This window comes from Aethalodelphis obliquidens, unplaced genomic scaffold (assembly GCF_003676395.1).
Source record: "Aethalodelphis obliquidens isolate GAN/ISIS:26980383/991018 unplaced genomic scaffold, ASM367639v1 scaffold116, whole genome shotgun sequence".
NCBI classification, from domain to species: domain Eukaryota; kingdom Metazoa; phylum Chordata; class Mammalia; order Artiodactyla; family Delphinidae; genus Aethalodelphis; species Aethalodelphis obliquidens.
Window position 1 is genome coordinate 81157 of NW_020838060.1, and position 20513 is coordinate 101669.

Genomic DNA, 20513 nt, shown 5'->3' on the forward strand with positions numbered 1-20513 from the left:
ATAAACGTTCAGATTTTATGCTACTATATTTTCACGTGATAGTTTTTCTGTTCTTTCCAAGCATGTAATGGGGGTCAAGGAGTCCCACGGCCCCACTCTTAATAGCTCCAACATTTTCCCAGCATCGGCCTTTCTGGTCTAGTTCTCTGAAATAGAGATAGCTAATAGAGAAAATGTATTTTTTCCTTTAACCTTTGCTATGAATTTCAGGCCATTCTGGGTTTTATTCTTTCCTGCCCAAATTTTACTTTTTATAGACACTCAATAAATACGTGTAAACAAGTTTTAAATAATAATTTATTAAATTGATCCATTCATTTAAAGGTAATATCTGATGCCTCCAAGTTTACATCCACGAATGCTGTTGGATAGGGCTGGAAAATCTGGAGAACATATCTCTAGACCCTCCTGCTGTCATGTCACAAGATGTCCTTACCAGAGCCAGAATAGTGACTCTCAATGTATGAACGAGGGGTTGCAAGGGAGATATCTGGAGCTGGCTGTGCAGTTCCTAGGGAGGGAGAGACAGAGCTGCAATGAAGTCTGGAGGGACTTAGGGTACTCTCTTCACTGACTGCTCCAGAGAGAAACTGACATTCTTTCCCCTCCTCATTTTCACTCAGCTGGAAATGGGAAAGGGAGAGAAAGAGACACCAAGCTGGTATTCAGTTCACAGCCAGTGACCCTCTGGTTATCTGCAAAGATGGGAGAAGGGATTTATATATGAAATGTGAATTTCTCAGTGCTATTCACAACTAGAGCTTGTGAGTCTAGGGACTTGTAGGTGGGATCTCATAAGCAGCAGCCTCATCTAGATTGGGCTGTGTGGGTCTGGGCAATTTTTGTACTCTCTACCCTCTTCTCTTTGATTCTGCAGCAGAGTATTGCTGTGGAAAGGAGGAATATGGAAGTGACCTGAAAACTCCAGCTGGCTTCCCTGAAGGCCCTTTTCTTGTTGTAGAGCTGAGGCATGGACTCTGGGTTCTAACCATGGAAGCCAAAGGTGGATACTGTCTCAGGGAATAACAAAAACCCAGTCAAGTCACACATTTGGGTAACAGATTCTTTCAAAGATATAGTTCCTTGCATTCACCAAAGTTTCAGCCCTAGCCAAACAGAAAACCTGGGAGCCTCATGCACTGGGACAATAGTATGATGTGGCTGAGTCCATGATGGGCCACACACTCATGTCAATGGCTGCAGTTGTAGAACAGGGTCTTTCCCCCTAATTGGCTGCTTCTGTGATGTTGTAGGGGCTCTGGTCACCTTTTTTCTGATCCTGACAAGGGAGAAGGAATGTGGAAGTACTGGTCTTCCAGCCACCACTGGGTGGAAAGTGTGGAAATATGGGCCACTTGCATGGGGCGGGGGAGTGGCAGGTGCTATCCAGGGCATGTGGTAGTAACATGAAGGTGGGATGTGGTCCTCCCTCTGCTGAAGTGGGCAACATGGAAGCCTTGGCTCTATCATTTGACAGTCATGCCACAAGCCCAGGGGCAGCACCAGGTAGTATAGGGAGTCACAAGAATGGGCATCACATCAGACAGCCCTGAGGATGAAAACTAGCCCTGCCTGGGGCAGGCCACTTGGGGTCAGTATTTGTAAAGTAGGGACAATAGTGCCTGTCCTGCTTCCCTCTCTGGGCTGACTGTGAGGAAGAGTGGAGTACTGCACACCAATGTGTTTTATAACTGCAAACCTATATGCCCTCCTGAGACTCTTAGATGTGGACAGAACCAGGAGGTTTTGGTGCCTTTCTTACTTTTTCCTTGGTGAGCTTTGCTGAGCACATATTCCAGCCTCTCCCGCAGGCGGTCATTGATGAATATGGATTCCTCCAGGCGCTGGCGCAGGTTCTGGATCTCAACAGGATTCTTTTCCAGCAGGTCGGCCCCTGTTGCGTACCACCAAGACATGGGAGAGGTAGGAAATGGGGAAGGCTGTCACTCATGGGCAGGCGGGGGGTTCTGCCCAGGGTCCCCCTGCAAGATCCCTGCCCATATCTATACTTCCGTCAACTTCCTCCTCACACCTGGGCACCCAGGAAACACCAGGCAACTTCGTTTAAAGAGCTCCTGGGCTCTCAATCACATCCACTCACTGACAGAAAGACTAAGGTAAGTGGAGATGAAATTAGATCAGGCTGTGAATAATGAGTGACACTGAGTGTTTTCCTTTGGTGAGAAGTGACAAGGAAGAGCCTGGGGAGGTATCAGGACCTGAAGGAGGAGTGAGAGAAAGGAACACCTTCAAGGAGAGAAAAAGATGCACAAAGGAAAGGGTAGAAAGACCAAAATTAGCTTCATCCACCAGGACATCTTGCTTAGGGCCAGCTTTTTCTCTGAGAATTTCAAATGTTGTATTGTTACACTGTCTGCATCCCAGAAACTGAGCTGCTTCAAGGCATTCCTCTACACAGCTGAACCCCTAGCCACTGGGTGCCAGATGCCTGGCTCCAAACCCAATGGCAAAGTTTGAGAGGCAGGACTGGCTTATAGTTGTATACAAAGTGTGTGTGTGTGTGTGTGTGTGTGTATAGAAATAGAATCCCATCCTGCAATAGCTCTTGACCTAAGGAAGACCTACCTTCCCCATGGAAGGGAACACACAAATGTGAGGCAACTCAACCTCCCTACAGAGCACCTCAGAGTGCCTTCCTTTATTGTCCTGCCCAGAGTAAGTCCCTAGGTAGGGGAAATGGGAGAGGCACATAGAAAGGACCAACACTGAGCTGGGACTTCATTCTCTGGCTGACCCACGGGATGTTGCCTTTCATCTTCTCACCCATTTTCTGTGAGCCAGGGTCTAACAGAGGAACAAAAAACCATCTGGCCAGGAAAGGAATGTATCATTCCTGTCAATGGGCTCTATTTCACCAACTGCTCCTTTGTATTTTACCAGAGGGCTTGGAGTTGGGCTGGTATAAAGAGGAGAAGGAGGATAGGTTCCCAGATGCATTCATCTTCTGAGGCCTCATCTCGTCCCATGGGCCACTGCTGCCGTGAAGCCCAGGGTCTGGTGTCCCACTCAGTTGTGTGGTGCCACTCAAAGGATAGAAGGGCTGAGCAGACATGGCTTCTGAATGGTTGCTGGGCAATGAACCTGAATCAGCAGGAGTGGCTGGGCTCTCATCTGTCCAGAAAGGAATATGAGTGAGAAACAAACAGAGAAGTCAGAAATGAAGTGTTTTAAAAATAATTATACTGGGTTGAATAATATCCTCCAAAAATTCATGTCTACCTGGAACCTCAGACTGTGACCTTTATGGATATAATTACTTAAGATGAGATGATACTGGATTAGGGTGGACCCTGAATCCAACATGACTGACCACATGACAGTGGAGGCAGAAATGGGAGTGATGCATCTTCAAGGCAAAGGATGCTTCCCACAACTACCAGAAGTCAGGGAGAGGCAAGGAAAAGGGAGCATGGCCTGTTGATGCCTTGATTTCAGACTCCTAGCTTCCAGAACTGTGAGAGAACAAATTGCTGTTGTTTTTATTTTTGTTTTGTTTTGTTTGTTTGTTTTTGCGGTACGCGGGCCTCTCCCGTTGCGGAGCACAGGCTCCAGACGCGCAGGCTCAGCAGCCACGGCTCACGGGCCCAGCCGCTCCGTGGCACGTGGAATCCTCCCGGACCAGGGCACGAACCCGTGTCCCCTGCATCCGCAGGCGGACTCTCAACCACTGCGCCACCAGGGAAGCCCCTGCTGTTGTTTTTAACATCCAGTTTGTGATATTTTGTTACAGCAGCCTTAGAAAACGAATGCAGTAATTCGTGGAATGAAGACTAAGGTGGATATCAGTGACCCCCAGCCTAGTACTGAGTATCAGCTGAAAACTCATTTCTCAAGGACCATAAATTTCACCCCAAGGTTACTGGCATTCCTGGCCTATGATATCAAGAAGTAGTTGTTAGATGTTGTGTCTGAGGGTCACAGTGCACATGCAGGAAAAGTACAGGGGCCCCTCTCCTAGCTCCCTCTATGATCCCCAAAATGCTGGAATGTTCCCAGGGAGGTACTTCAGAAATGTGTCCTCCAACAGCAGGACTCATTGCCAATCGTGTAAGTCATGAGACTAAGGAGATGAAGCAATTTGCTGGTCTGTGAACAGGTGATCCACTCACCCAACAGTCTATGCTCTTGCCAGCAACAGAGCAGCTAGTCCTTCCTGGGGTTGTTCTGTACTGGGGCTGTTGGAAGAGGATGAGGAAGGGAAAATTGTCTCTACTTCCGGCGGATGCGCAGAAAACCTAGACGGGTGGCTTCCACTCCTCCTGCCTCAGCTTACTCTGGACGCCTTCTGAGGCTGAAGGAGTGTCTGAGGAAAGCAAGTGGTGAGTTGCATCCCACCCAGAATGGCTCATGAGACTGTAAAAATAATTCTTAAATATAGCTGATTGTCTGGCTCCCGTCCAAAGAATGACCTGGGTATTTCTGCATGGGGGATTGTAGAACCAAACAATATACAGTATCTTACAGCTCAATGATCCTACGAGAACATCATCATGTCCTTTGCTGGCTCCCTTTAGAAAAAAACCTGGCTAGGTGGCAGGGCCATAATTCAGAGAAAAGTTCAAGAGTCGCCCCTTTCAAGGATTATTATCAAGGTCCACAGAGTAGTCGGGTTTCTCCTCTAAGCAGGGAGGAGTGAAGTCCTATTTCCCTCAACCAAGCCAAGTTCCTCTAGGGAACTGCCTACTTAAGTCAGTATCCTTCCCCAGTTTACATAATACCAGATGTAATTAACATCACAGTGAAATAAAGAGGAAAGCCTTCAGTTCAGAGCCTCACTTAAAGTAGGAACTCAATCAAAATGTGATTCCCAACCCCTTTCAAAGCCCCTTTATCCCCTCCCCAGAAAATCAACTTACTCTCAGCTAAGAGCGTAGGAGGGTTCAAGTCTGTCAGTTAACAGTGATCAGCGTTTTCTTGTCCCATTCTCCCCTGGCCACACAACGCAGGGAGTGTGCCCTACACGGCATGTGGAAAGCAGCAGAGAAGAGCCTCCTGTGAGAGGAATTCAGCCTCACGGTGAAGCTGCCACACACCATTTGTTAACTACCCTAGACATTTTGACCCCAAAAGCAAAGAAGGAGCAGTGATAAGCCATTGCCCCTCTGAGAAAATAATGACTTCAGATGGGAAAAAGAAGGGCTTCAGTCTCCCTCTGAAAAGATAGGAATAACAGAAAATAAGGCCAATACTTTGAGAGTGCCACTCCAGCAGCCACATTTTAAATGTGGCCATTCTTACAAGTAGTGGCAGGAATTGCAGGTAAGGAGAAGGTGTATTTGCCTTTCTCCTGCTGTCCCTCAGGGCAGCGCGGAGGTGGAACCAAGTGCCTATGGGCAACTGAGTCCAAGGATGCACTCAAAACTCCCATAGGCCCTTGGATGATGTCACACACATATCAAGGGCACCCCATTCATTTATAAATTCATGGGTGCAAGTGCAATGTGTCTAGGGTCTTGTCTCCTTTGCAGAGGCTAGGCCTTTGTGTGGGGCATAGGGGCAGAAAGAGTGGAATGGGGGAAAAGCCTCGCCCCAGAAGCCTAGAGAAAGAGGTGTGCAACGGAGTGACTCCCTCCCTGCTTGGTCCCTGAATGCTGAGGCTGCCGTTCAGTGGACAGTCTAAGCTTTAGGGTCAGGCAGGCTCACAGTGAACGTTACCCCAAGCTGGGCTGTCTTCAGTAGGTTCCCTTACTTCACCAAGCCTCAGTGTCCTTAGCTGTGCTGTAAAATCAGAACACCAGCACCAACTGAAGAGGATTGCTGTCCTGATTAAATGAAGCAACATATGTGTAGTGGTCAATAATACAAGCATAGCAGGTGCTCAGTAAAGGTGTACTTCCTGTCTTCCCTTGGCTGCTATACTCGTGAGGAAACATTATGCTGCTTTGCTTCTCGGGGTAAAATGAGAAACAGGAATAGTACCAGGTCAAAACCCATTATGGCTTATTCATGCCTAAAACAGTCAGTTCAGGTAAAAACAAGAAAACAACAAAAAAAGAAAAAAAAAACCCAGATATAGCCAGGGACTAAGGATGGTTTCCTGGGGTCTGGTTGTTCACACCAAAATCTGACTCATACAGCAGGGAAAATAAAGAGAAGGCTTAGCAGGAGAAAATGAAGGTTTGATTTTAAACTTACTCTCCTCCTCCTATCCCTAGCAAGGCTGCCTAAGAGCCCTCCTTGGGGAATTCTGGAGAGGGGCAGGCTGGTGATGGATTCAGCCAGTCCCAGTTACTGACGGTTTAGAGGATATTACAGCTGAATTATTAGAATGATGAGTGGGATCTGTAAATCCACAAATGATGAAGAATATTTAGTGGTGAATAGAAAATAGGAACTGTGGCTGTTTACCCAAAAGAGTCCAAGATCAGAGGCCCAATGTTAATGATATTTGCATCCATAGTCTGAAACATGACGTGACTGTGTTGCAGTGATGAGGAGCATCTGTCCCCTCCCGTTCCCAATTCATGACCCCTCCCCTCAAGTCCAATACCATGTATGTGCCTGATGGGGTCTGGCGGCTGACGACGTCGGGGACTGGGAATGGAGAAAAGCTATCTGACACCCTTGGGGCCTGTGCTCGGCACTGAGTCCCAGGCCTGTGCTCAACCAGGTGCATCACAGTGGATCTGCAGGGTCTGGCTGCCAAGATGCCTCCCCTTGGCCTAGACAAATAAGCGAGCACCCAGAAACTGGAGGCTGTCTGCATACTTACTGGCCACATCCACTGCAGGGCGCACTTCCTGCTCATCAAACAGCGGAGAGGTGCTGCTAGGGGAGCGATGGGCAGCGGACTGGGCATGGCTGCTGGAGTGGGTCTGGGGCCTAGTCTGGGGCCGGGCATCCTGCTTGGTCTCTAGGACTTCTGTCATTTTACCCTTCTTCTGCAACTCCCTTAAGATACTAGGGGGTAAGAAAGACAGAAGGAAAAGTGAAAGTCACCCGAACACCACAGCTGTATTGACCTGGGGGCTCACAGGGGAGGCCCCAGGAGTCAAGGAGACTGTTCCTTTAGGGAAGAAGCCAAACAATCCATTTCCATTTGGGGGTAGAGAGTTGGGAGGCAGGAGAGAACAACAGTGTGCAGTGCCTTGGCCACAAACATCCTGAGAAAGAGAGAAGACCCGTCAGGCTCTTCAACACTTAACGGTTCCTTCACAAGACACCCACAGGCCTGTAAGATTTCAACATACTCTGTGACATAATCCACTGAATAGTATTTAAAACTGCTTCCTGAGGCAATGTTGCCTTCTGGGTGTCTCGTAGTTTCTAGACCTCCTTCCCTAAGTATAGTTATACACAGTATAAATCTATCTATGTCATCTTTATATAAATATATATATAAATATATATATATTATATATTATATATATAAATATATATATAAATATATATATAAATATATATATTATATATTTTATATATATTATATATAAATCTTTTTTCTTTCAAAGAAAATTTGTAGCCATTTAACACCTGCCAGCACTCGCTGGGTCACACTTGAAGATATCAGGTATAATATCACTCCAGTTTTTAAAGATCTAGAGGAAATCAGAGGTGATCCCTGGGAGTACAGGAGACTCCTAAGACTGGAGAGTTAGGCTAGAGCAGCTCTATATTACTAAATTAGTGAATTAATACGAGACTGGGAACCAAAAGAAAAATAAATTAAAAAAATAGGAAATGAGACCACGTTGTCGCTCAGGATACATAATGGTGTAATGGTATAATCAGCTGTTTGGTTTTTACGGAGGGTGAGCGCTCCTTGCTCCTTTGATCTTCTGGCCTTCGCTCTGGATCCTCTACCAGATTATATCTTGCATAGCCCCGGAAAATTTGGACTTACCTGAGGTCCTGCAGCACCTGTTCTCTTTGATTCTTCTTACTTATACAGTCATCTGAAAAGCAAATTTAAAAAAGGATCAGTCACAATTTAAACAGCTCTCATTCACCAAATACAAACACACACTGGGTTCTCTCTCTGGGATCAGAGACACATAGCTGCTTGACTCTCAAGTCCAGGATACTCTGAATTTTCTCAGGAGACACTGGGTGGAGTCTTTAGAGAACTTGTCTGGCAGACTTTCCTGAACCCACCGTGAAGATCATCATCTCTACTCGCTCTGCCCTGAGTCAGAGTAAAAAGCTGAAAATGTCTCTTTTCCCACAGATCATGGGATACTTGTCCAGCTGGCCTCTGGACCACTCCGGCCAGAGTCTCCAAGTCCTGCCACAAGGCTGGTTCCCAGTCCCGTGTCTGTGTGTCCCATCACAGCTTTCATGCAGAACCTACTCCTGCCTCTGTAGAGGTGACAGAAATCCCTGTCCCATCACTGCATCTGCCACCAGGAGCCTGCACAGTGGCCTCAAGCCTGCTCTTACTATGTGCCCTCAGGTCTGCAGGCAATATTCTATGTAAAAGGCTCCTGAAATAAATATTCCACTAAAGGTACTAATACACAGAGCGCCTAAATCATTCCCAAATCAGCATGATTCTTTTATCATTCTTTTTTTTTTTTTTTTGTGGTACGCGGGCCTCTCACTGTTGTGGCCTCTCCCGTTGCGGAGCACAGGCTCTGGACGCGCAGGCTCAGCGGCCATGGCTCACGGGCCCAGCCGCTCCGCAGCGTGTGGGATCCTCCCAGACCGGGGCACGAACCCGCATCCCCTGCATCGGCAGGCGGACTCTCAACCACTGCGCCACCAGGGAAGCCCTTTTATCATTCTTTTGAAGTACTCTGATTAATATTGTTTATTTGTCCTAAGAACAATCATGCAAACTTTAGGCGCTGGTATTATTTGACCTAATTTTTTAGGTGAGGAAACATATCAAAAGGACTATGAGTATGTCCAGAACTAGTAATGATCACATACAGGCTAGAGCAAGAGTCTTTAGATTCCTAGTTTAGGGCTCTTTTCATGACAACCAGCTGCCCCTACTACACCTCTCTTTCAATTAGTTTCAGATAAATGCTGTCCCCCCACTGATACCTCCTGTCATAGCAGCCATATTCCATGAGAGATGGAGGAGCAAGTAATCATCATGGCATCCTCAACCCTGTGTGCCGCTCTGTTGCTCCTAACCAGCCAGTCCTGACTCTGGCCCCAAGATGGTGATTACAAAGCAGGACCCCAGATTGAAAAGTCACTCGTGGATGAGTGTGGGCCTGTATGAGCGTAGGTCCGTGGGAGGGACTAAAGGCCCTCCTGAGGCCTGGGGCCAGATTACCTGTGTTGAACTTGCTGGCAAGGCTCTCTGCCAGCTGGCTGCCCTTGGCCAGCTGCTCACGGAAATGCTGCTCCATGTGGCAGTCAATCTTATTACTGCTGAGGAGCTCTTCAAAGGTCTTCACTGTGTTCTTGACATGCTGGATGAGAAGGGAAGAGACAGCCCTCCCAATCCTCATCTTTTCCCGCAGGTGGGTCAACTCTCGAGCCTGATCCTGGATCAAGGAATATTTCCTAAGGCGGGAAAGAAACAGTTAAGGGTGGAATGGGGTGACTGATAGATGATGGCGCTTCAGCAGAAGGTGCTTTGAGAATTTCACCGAAAGAGCCTCCACGCTGAACTCTAGCACGTGTTTAGTGACCGGAATGTGGTAAAGAGAATGATGTGTAAAGAGAATGATGTGTTTCTCTGTGTAAAAGACCCCTGCTAAGATCATCTTTCCCCTTGCCCTATACTTCTGAAAATGGCTTTCTTCTCTAATTCTACTGTAAAATCTGCTCCCAGTCCCTCTCTTCAGCTTATAATCCATTTCAATACAGTAAACAAAGCTAGGTGTTAATTGAAAAGTTGAAAGGAAAATCATTATGTGAGAGAAGAGACCACTTGTCTAGGCAGCGGGATTCTTCTTTCACCAGAATGGACCTATCTGTGCCTTTTCCATAGACAGCCAAGGCTTGATTGGCAAGACATCCTCAAGCCCTTAATTTAATCACTACATACTATTGCTTCTGTATTCTCCAGTGTAACTGCTACAGTTTTGCCCATAGGGTTCAAAAGGATGATCTGAAAAATATGATCTCCAAAAAATGTTTTGAATTAATTTAGAATCCTATGATATCTTGGCCAATATAACTACTATTTGTTATATAGAAGAGTAGAAGAGAAGGTTTTAGTTTATCTTGTTCCTGAGGGAGGCAAAGAGGTTAGGTGTATGAGCAGGAATCAGCAAGCCCAAGGCACTCTGTCCTCCCACCGCAAACTTGAGAAGTCACTTTACTACTTTGTGCCTCAGTTTCTTTATCTGCAAAGTGAGAGTCATTTAGCTTCTTTGCCTTTTTAGAAATATGGTCAGGATTGAAATTTATTTTAAATGTTGGGATGAGTAGAGCAAAGCCTATAAAGCATTTAACTTATCAAAATGAAGACAGATTATCATTCATTACTTTGGTAATGGTGAACTTATAAGACCAACTTGACATCCTCTGTGTTTCTACAGATGTGCCAGAGCAGAACCAACGGCTTCTGATTTCACCATTTTCTCTTGGAGACCTAGGCAGTGTTGTCTGTATTGTGCCAGCAGGAAGCACAGGTGTTTGTTTTCTGAGAAGCGAAAATCTGCCTGAGGCCCAGGGTCGCTGGTCTGGAACAGGCAATCCAGGTGTTGGAAGGAGCCTGAATGGGGATCAGGGCAGGTCAAGTAGCATAAAACCCCCTTTGAACCTTTTAACCCACCCTACATTTTATTCACATTTCTGTCCAACAATTCTCATGTCATTAAGCAGCTATACTGGTTACTAGGCTAAGAATTCTTTCAGTGCTGGGAGTTTTTTATTCATCTTATGCACACAGGCAAACACAGAGGGGGCTCTCAGTAAACGGTTCTTCAATAATGGAAAAGAGAAGTGCTTGCAAACCTCCACTCATCTCTCCCTGTGTTCCTGTCCTAAGTGTCCTCTCAGGGAGCCTATGGATTCTCCACTGACGCAGAAAACCCTTTCCTTAAGAAGGACCCTGCACTCACTTGTGCGGAGGTCTGTGAAATGGGATTGTCTTCAGAAATTCATCTCAATGGGTGACAGCTTCTTAGGAAGAGATGGCCTTGTCCTACACTCTTTTCATCTGGGCTTCCAAAACACCCAGAGGTTAGAACAGTTAGAGTGTTCTGTTGAAGCTATCTATTCGTATACTTTCCTTCCCCACCGGTTTGAGTTTCTCCATGGAAGAGACCAGATCTTATTTATTTATTTATTTTTGGGCGGTACGCGGGCCTCTCGCTGCTGTGGTCTCTTCCGTTCCGGAGCACAGGCTCTGGACACGCAGGCTCTAGACGCACAGGCTCACCGGCCATGGCTCACGGGCCCGGCCTCTCCGCGGCATGTGGGATCCTCCCGGACCAGGGCACGAACCCTCGTCCCCTGCATCGGCAGGCGACTCTCAACCACTGCGCCACCAGGGAAGCCCGAGACCAGATCTTATTGATTCCAGGTGCCTAACATGGTATCTAGCAAATGATACATTCAGTAAACATTTATGAGCTATTACGTATAAAAGCCTTTCTCAAATGTAATATAAGTACAGAAAAATACTATTATTACTGCTGCTTCAGATGCATTAAGGATTTAAGCACACTGCAAAATCTCAGAAATTCTACTTCAATATGCAGATGACTTACTTCTGTGTTCCTCATCTAGAGAGAACTCAGGAGTTAATTCAAAATATTTGTTACGACTGGCTTATAAAGGCCATAAGGCCTCGTGAGATACACTTCAGTTTTCACAAGGAAAGGTACATTACCTAGGTCATGATTTATCTCTAAAAGGACACTTTCCGTCTCCAGAAAGAATAAGTACCACCCCAAGTAACCCAATCTATGACTAAGAACTTAGAGGTTTCCTCAGACCTGCAGGATACTGACAAGCCAGGGTCCCTAACTTTTTCTTGTTAGCTACTCCACTCTATGTAGGAATTGACTACAAATAACACTCAAGGACCTCTTCCTTGGGAAACAAAATATGAGAAAGGCTTTACTGAAACTAACGGGCTTTACAAAATCCTCCTGCATTGGGACCCGCCCCCCGGCCCCCAACCCGCCAACTACCCTAAACCTTTCATGCTATTTGTTTAGGAATGTAATAATCAGGCTTGGAAGTTCTTATGCAAAAATCTGGAGGAAAAAAATAGACCCATAGCCTACAATTAGGTCCAGTGGCCCGGGCATACCCAAATTGTTTAAAGGAAGTAGCTGCAGCCTTTAAATTCCTTTGTGGGATCCTTCTGGAAACTTGTTCAGGGAAGTGAATTAAATTTACAGGTTCCTCATGTTGTAGACAGTTTGCTAAACATTGAGCGTGCACACCATTTCTTAGCTAGTAGATTAACATGAGACTCTACTTCTGCCTCCTAATCTGAGCCTTCTTTGCTGCCGCTCTTTAAACCCTGTTACCTTCCTACGCTTATCTGACAGAGAGAGACTCAATCTGACAGAGTGCTGAATTTGGCTCCCCAAATCTAACTCCTAGATGAGTTTTACAGAAAACCCTATTAGCCAACCCAGATTTAGTACTCTGTGTTGGTGGCTCCTATGCCACAAATTCTGAAGGGGAACGTCAAGCTGCATATACTGTAACTACTCAACACGAACTGTTAGAAAGAGGAGTCCCTTCCTCAGTTTAATTCAGCTCAACCTACAGAACTATCTACCCTCACTTGAGCCTGTGAATTGGCAAAAGAAAAAACTGCAAATATCTACACTGATAGCAGGTATGTCTTCAGAGTGATCCGTGGCTTTGGTATGCTCTGGGAACAGAGAAGATTTTTAAGTCCAGTGATACACCTATAAAAATGGACCTCAGGTTGCTGACCTCCTCTCTGCACTGTTATTGCCCTCACAAGTTGCTGTCATAAAAACTGAGGCTCATGCCCACTGATCAGACCCTGAATACCAGGGAAATGTGATGGCTGACTTTCATGCTAAGGCTACTACTCAAGAAATTACTAAGGTACCAAAACTTTGTAATTTAAATGAACTCCATAAAATGGCACATAGCCATTTTTCCTGAATTTCCACAACCTACCGTCCACGGTAGAGCCAAATCAGATTGCTTAAGACAATTTGGGTAATAGGCAAAAAATTGTATCTGATGCTGAAAGATACAAAAGTGTCATGAAGAAGGACGAATATTTAACATAAAAGAGAGGATTTGCAGAGGGCCCAAATGGCTGTCTGGTGCTTCCTGAATCTCTCAAACTACCACTCTTGCAAGCACTTTACGAGACTACCCACAATGGAATTGACAAAATGACTCAAATTATGAAAAAATATTAGTGATATGGTTGTTCTAAATTAGCAAGACACGTTTATAATCAATGTTTAAACTGTCAATCATATAACATGGGTAAAACCATTAATGTAACTCCAAGGGCTGCTCCCCCACTGTCTGGACTATTTGAATATTTACAATTAAACTTTTTCAATTGTCTCCTTTAGGGGCTATCAATATGTACTTGTAATGGTGTGTCTAGAGGAATAGAAGCTTTCCCATGTTGGAAAGCTGATGCCAACATTGTAGTCAAGAAATTATTAGAAAATGATTTTCCATTGTGGGGAATCCCAAATGAAATTTCAAATATTAGAGGGACTCACTTCACTAGACAGGTTTTAAAACAACTAACCAAGGTTATTCAAACATTATGGCATTATCATTGTCCTTATCAGCCTCAGTCTTTATGGAAGTTGAATGTACCAATGGCATTCTAAAATTTAAATTGGCAACACTGACTGAAAACACAGGAATACTTGGCCTAAAGTGCTACCCTCAGCCCTCATGACAATGAGGTCAACACCTTTTGGGAAACATAAATTAACACCCTTGTGAAATCACCACTGGACAACCCATGCCTTTGATAAGAGAACCCCATGCACATCCTACCCTTGTAAATTCCAATATGACCCAATACTGTAGGGCACCAATACAATATTCAAAAGCTTACAGTCAACAGGTCAAGGAGACTTTCAGAGATCCTTGGTCTCATGAGGACTTTGTATCCCTTACACTGGAACCTGGAGACTAGATATTCCAGAAGAGATATCAATGAAAAACTCCACTTGAACCTTGATGGAAAGGGGCCTACCAGGTTTTTTTAAATTTCTCACACAGCAGTTAAATTACAGGATATTGAAACTTGGATCCATGTCTCTCAACTGAAGAGACGCCTCCCCGCACCACCACCAGACTCTTGAACTTGTCAACCTTCAGCTGACTTAAAATGAAAGATTTCCAGGAAAAAAAAAATCTTCCCTCAAAGCAGATGACAACATCAGGTAGACAGCTTACCCCCAAGGTCACAGAACATGATTCTGCTGGATTCCCCATTCTCTTCCAGGACTTATTTTTATAACAATTATTGTGATATTGCTATTTTACAAACACAAAACATTCAAACTCATTTTCCTTTTTCTGTTAGGGATTTTCTCTACCCACTAAGGTCCGCCATTCAATGCATACCCTCCTTTACTAATCAGAATGATTGTTATGTTATTATTATTTAAGTGTAGCCACTAAAATGCTCAGGGAGACTCTCAGTTAATATTAGAACCAGGTTTTACACATACTTGGATGACAGGAAAAATGGCCTTACAGAAAGATTTAGTATCCATCCTTTGGCCATTCAGCTAATACTGATGGCCAATTAATCTGCCATTGAGAGGAAGCTTCAGAAGCCAAAGGATGGCCTGTAATCACTGTAAACTTCATTGCTGGCAATCTGTCCCTATGCATAGGAAACCTTAATGGTACTGGACTTGATTTAGGACATGCTCTGGACTCACTCTTTAATCACACCCTTTGGTTTGACTCAGATGATGGAGACTGAACTCCTATATATAATGACACAGATTTTAAAATAGATAATGACAATGAAATCTTTGATTATAGTATTAAGAAAATTACTGAAGCTAAACTCAACCTAATCTGCAAAACAAGAAAAAATTACATTGGGCTGCATCTCGTAAGTGCCTTTGAAAATCATAAACAAAACTTAAGCTGTTCCCCCAAACGGGCATGAGGTGGCCAGTTTTAACCAAACCTCTATCATTAGGAAAACTCTAATGCTATCACAAATCATTGTAAATAATAAACAGCCTCTGCATTCTTACTATATAAGCTATCTTATAACAATATACTTCTGAGCCTCATTCTAACTGTCCATTTAAGAGTTCCCAGTTCATGAACTGTTTTTATGTGCACAATAAACTCTTTTTTTTTTTTTTTTTTTCTGTACGCGGGCCTCTCACTGTTGTGGCCTCTCCCGTTGCAGAGCACAGGCTCCGGACGCGCAGGCTCAGCGGCCATGGCTCACGGGCCCAGCTGCTCCGCGGCATGTGGGATCTTCCCGGACTGGGGCACAAACCCGTGTCCCCTGCATCGGCAGGCAGACTCTCAACCACTACGCCACCAGGGAAGCCCATAAACTCTTACTAATTACTATTTTAAGTGATCCAATAGTTTCAATGTTGTCATTTCTGGATTTTTTACACTCAGTTCCCTCTTTCTCATTCACACCAACTTTGGCTACCCGTTCCCATCCCAGCGCCATCATCTCCATCCTTCTTGTTATTCTCTTTTTCCAACTAAGAAGATGCTTCTTCTCCTATCTGCTCTTTCAGCTCTATCTCAGGATATAATATTAGCATAGTGTTCCTTGTAAGAAACACACACACAACACACAGATATACATCAGGGGCCAAGGCCCAGTCTTGGCTGCATTTACTAAGATAACAGACCCTTTAACATCAAGAGGTATAAAATACTAGTTCAGGAAGGGACTTCATCTTATTTTACAGATGAAGACATTGAGGCTCACAAAGAATAAGAGAGATATTTGACATATGTCAAAAATATCTCAATAAAGCTGAGGGGGGATATATCTGAACCCCCATAATTGGTTGGTGGAAGAGCCATCATTAAAAATTTTGGCTTCAAACTCCCAACCTAGTGTCTTTATCAGTACCATGCATACTCTTCTGACTTTCAGGGATCACTGAGATATAAATAAAGCTAATTCTACTTTTAAAACAAGGCTCTTTTCTGAAACACATTTATTATGCTGGATTCTATAGGTCTATTATTTACTCTCAGCCAGTTTCCAAATAATAAACAGCACTTATCACAATAACAATTAAAATGTATCTAGGTAATTTTTTTGCATAAAAGCTGTTGTTTTGAAAACATCAATAAAATCAATAAGCGTCTGGCCAGGCTAACTAAAAGAGAAGACACAAATTACTAGTAACAGAAATGAAAGAGAGGACATCATTATAGATCCCATGGACATTAAAAGGATAATAAAGGAATACTATGAATAACTCTAATCCCACAAATTTGATAACCTAGATGAAATGGGCCAATTTCTTGAAAAACACAATCTGCCAAAACTCATACGAGAAGAAATAGACAATCTGAATAGAACTATATCTATTGAAGACATTGATTCAATAATTAATAACCTTCCAAAACAGAAAGCACCAGGCCCAGATGGGTTCACTAGTGAATTCTACCAAATATTTAGGGAAAAAATTATACCAATTCTCCATAGTCTCTTCCAGAAGATAGAAGCAGAGGAGATACTTTCTAACTCATTCTATGAAGCTAACATTACCCTAATATCAAAACCAGACAAAGGCATTATAAGAAAAAAACTACAAACCAATATCTTTCATGAACATATGTGCAAAAATTCTCAGCAAAATATTAGCAAATTGAAGTCAACAATGTATGAAAAGAATTATACAACACACCAAGTGAGATTTATTCCAGGCATGCAAAGCTGGCTCCAACATTTGAAAATCACCTGATGTAATTCATCACATCAATAGGTTAATGAAGAAAAATCACATGATCTTATCAATAGATGCAAAAAAAAAGCATCTGACAAAATCCAACACCTATTCATCATTAAAAAAAAAAAAACTCCCAGCAAAATAGGAATAAAAAGAAACTTTCTCAACTTGATAAAGACTATCTACAAAAAACATATAACTAACATTACACTTAGTAGTAAGAAACCAGAAGCTTTTCCACTCAGATCAGAAACAAGGTAAGGTTATCCCCTCTCACCACTCCTTTGCAACATCATATTGGAATTCCTAGCTAATGCAATAAGATAGGGAAAAGAAATAAAAGGTTTACAGAATGGAAATGAAGAAATACAACTGTCTTTGTTTGCAATGACATTATTGTCTATGTAGAAAATCTGAAAGGATCAACCAAAAAACTCTTGGAACTAATAAGTGATTACAGTAAGGTTGCAGAATACAAGGTTAATATACAAAAGTCAGCTTCTTTCCTATATACCAGCAACGTACAAGTGGAATTTGAAATTGAAACAATACCATTTGCATTAGCACCCCCCAAAATGACATATTTAGGTATAAGTCTAACAAAATGTGTACAAGACCCATGTGAGGAAAACTACAAAACTCTGAGGAAGGAAATCAAAGAAGAACTAAATAACTGAAGAGATATTTCATATTCATGGATAGGAAAATGCAATATTGTCAAGACGTCAGTTCTTCCCAACTTCATTTAAAGACCCAAGGCAATCACAGTCAAAATCTCAAGCAAGTTATTTTGTAGACATTGGCAAACTGATTCTAAGGTTTACATGGAGAGGCGAAAGAACCAGAAGAGTCAACATAATATTGAAGGAGAAGAACAAAGTCAGAGGACAGACACTACCAATGTTAAGACTTACTATATACCTATAGTAATCAAGAAAGTGTGGTAGTGGTGAAAGAATAGACAAATCAACAGAACAAAATGGAGAGCCCAGAAACAGACCCACAAAAATATAGTTGACTGATCTATGACAAAGGAGTAAAGGCAATATAATTGAGAAAAGATAGTCTTTTCAACAAATGGTGCCAAACAATCGGACATCCACATGGAAAGAAAATGAACCTAGATACAGACCTTATACCCTTCACAAAAATTAACTCAAAATAGATCATAGACCTAAATGTAAAACACAAAACTATGAAACTCCTAGAAGATAATGCAACAGAAAATCCAGATGATCTTGAGTTTGGTAATGACTGCTTTTTTATTTTTTTTACTTTTTATTTATTTATTTTAACATCTTTATTGGGGTATAATGGCTTTACAATGGTGTGTTGGTTTCTGTTGCTGGTATTGACTCTTCAGATATAATACCAAGTTTTAACATTTAAAATTTCTGCTTTGCAAAAGACATGGTCAAGAGAGTAAGAAGACAAATCACAGACATGGAGAAAATATTTGAAAAAGACATATATGATAAAGGACTGTTACCCAAAATACACAAAGAACTCTCAAAACTCAACAATAAGAAAACATACAATTCAATTAAATAATGGGCAAAAGGGGCTTCCCTGGTGGCGCAGTGGTTGAGGGTCCGCCTGCCGATGCAGGGGACGCGAGTTCGTGCCCCGGTCCGGGAAGATCCCACGTGTCGCGGAGCGGCTGGGTCCGTGAGCCACGGCCACTGAGCCTGCGCGTCCGGAGCCTGTGCTCTGCAACGGGAGAGGCCACAACAGTGAGAGGCCCGCGTACCGCAAAAATAAATAAATAAATAAATAAATAAATAAATAAATAAATGGGCAAAAGACCTGAACAGACACCAAAGAAGATATACAGAGGTCACATAAGCATATAAAAATGCTCAATATCAATGTCACCATGGAACTGCCAATTAAAACAACAATAAGATACTACTATACATCGTTAGAATGGCGGCCATCTAGAACACTCACAACACTAAATGCTGGTGAGGATGTGGAGCAATAGATACTCTCATTCATTGCTGGTGGGAATGCAAAATGCTATAGCTACTTTTGAAGACAGTTTCTTACAAAATTAAACATATTCCTACCATATGATCCAGCAACCACACTCCTCACTATTTACCCAAATGAGTTGAAAACTTATGTCCACATAAAAATCTGCACACAGTGTTTATAGCAGCTTTATTCATAATTGCCAAAACTTGGAAGCAACCAAGATGTTCTTCAGTAGACGAACAGATAAACTGTGGTACATCCAGAAAATGAAATATTTTTCAGTTCTTAAAAGAAATGAACAATCAAGCTATTAAAAGATATGGAGGAATCTTAAATGCATATTACTAAGTAAAAGAAGACAGTTTGGGAAAGCTAGATAGTGTATGACTGCAACTATATGACATTCTAGAAAAGGCAAAACTATGGTGACAGTAAAAAGGTCAGTGGTTGCCAGGGATTAAAAGGGAGGGAAGGTGGAGCAGAGTATTTTTAGGGCAGTGAATAGTCATTCTATATGATACTGTAATGGTAGATGCATGTCATCATACTTTTGTCAAAACCTATAGAATGTACAATACCAAGAATGAACCCTAATGTAAACTACTGACTTTGGGTGATAATGATGTTCATCAATTGCAACAAATATCAACAAATATACGACACAGGTGCAGGATGTTGACATTGGGGGAAGAGGCTATGCATGTGCGGGGCAAGGGATAGGTATATGGGAACTCTTTGTACTTTCCATGAATTTTGCTCTGAACTTAAAACTGCTCTAAAAATAAACTCTATTTTTTAAAAAGAATGATCACAAGAATATAAATTTTTTCAATGCGTTTGACAAACTGAGTGTAGGCTTTGTGAATTGAGGGCCCAGGATTCTGATATTATTTCTGCTGAAGGCTACTGTGCAACTGTGATCAAGCAACCATATCTTTGGGCCTGAGTGTTCTCAGTTCTAAAATAACTCTCAGGTTATTTTAGCTCTAACATTATTCTCTGGGTCAGTGAAATTTAAGTGGTACATATTGACAGTGACCCAATGGAGTATGAAGCAAAATCTAACCACCTCCAAAGCTGCACTTCAACCACTAAGCAAGTTAGTGATGATTTAGTATTTCAGTAACTGGTGCTCACAGGTAACTGTATAATAGATTATCCCCATATTAATTGAATGTTTTCCAAAAGTTATAGGCAAACAGCCATTAAAGACAGACTGACAAATCTAGCCAACAGGCCATTATTTGGCAATTTTGTAAGCTTATTTGTAAAATTGAGCTGATCACACTGTAGTGTATACAGAAGTAGAAATATAAGATTGTACACATGAAATTTATATAATGTTATAAACCAATGTTACCTCAATAAAAAATAAATTTAAAATGTTGAGTTTGTCCAAATTGCCATTCTAGAAACCAGGGTCATGAGCTTCCAAGAGAACGGGGTGGAGATGGAGGAGCCTCTGTATAAGTCTACCTCCTCAGGCACTGAAGTGGGTCAGCTTTCACCATCAAAACATCTCAGGTAACAGGAGATTCGTATGTGCTTCCATCAATGAAGAAAAGAGACACTACTCAAGTGACTGGAAGAGTTCCATGAAATCTCAAGTACCCGTGATATCATATATTTGGTGAATACATGCATTGTTAGTTAGAATAAAACCAAACTACTCTGAATAATATAAAATAATTAATAATAAGAACACAGGGACTTCCCTGGTGGTCCAGTGGT

At 42.7% G+C, this 20513-nt stretch overlaps 1 protein-coding gene across 1 annotated transcript in view; it reads right to left on the minus strand.

Annotated features, from left to right (window-relative positions):
- Nucleotides 1–306: 306 nt before the first annotated feature.
- The window catches only part of LOC113615368 (myomegalin), a 29603-nt gene continuing 9396 nt past the window's right edge, over nt 307–20513 (minus strand). Inside the window, exons 3-8 of the mRNA XM_027097662.1 lie at nt 9248–9480; nt 7865–7916; nt 6734–6921; nt 2899–3132; nt 1763–1894; nt 307–511 (exon numbers count right to left, since the gene is read on the minus strand). Of these exons, the coding sequence (XP_026953463.1) occupies nt 420–511; nt 1763–1894; nt 2899–3132; nt 6734–6921; nt 7865–7916; nt 9248–9480 (931 nt within the window). The 3' untranslated portion in view covers nt 307–419. The remainder of the gene's footprint in view (nt 512–1762; nt 1895–2898; nt 3133–6733; nt 6922–7864; nt 7917–9247; nt 9481–20513) is intronic.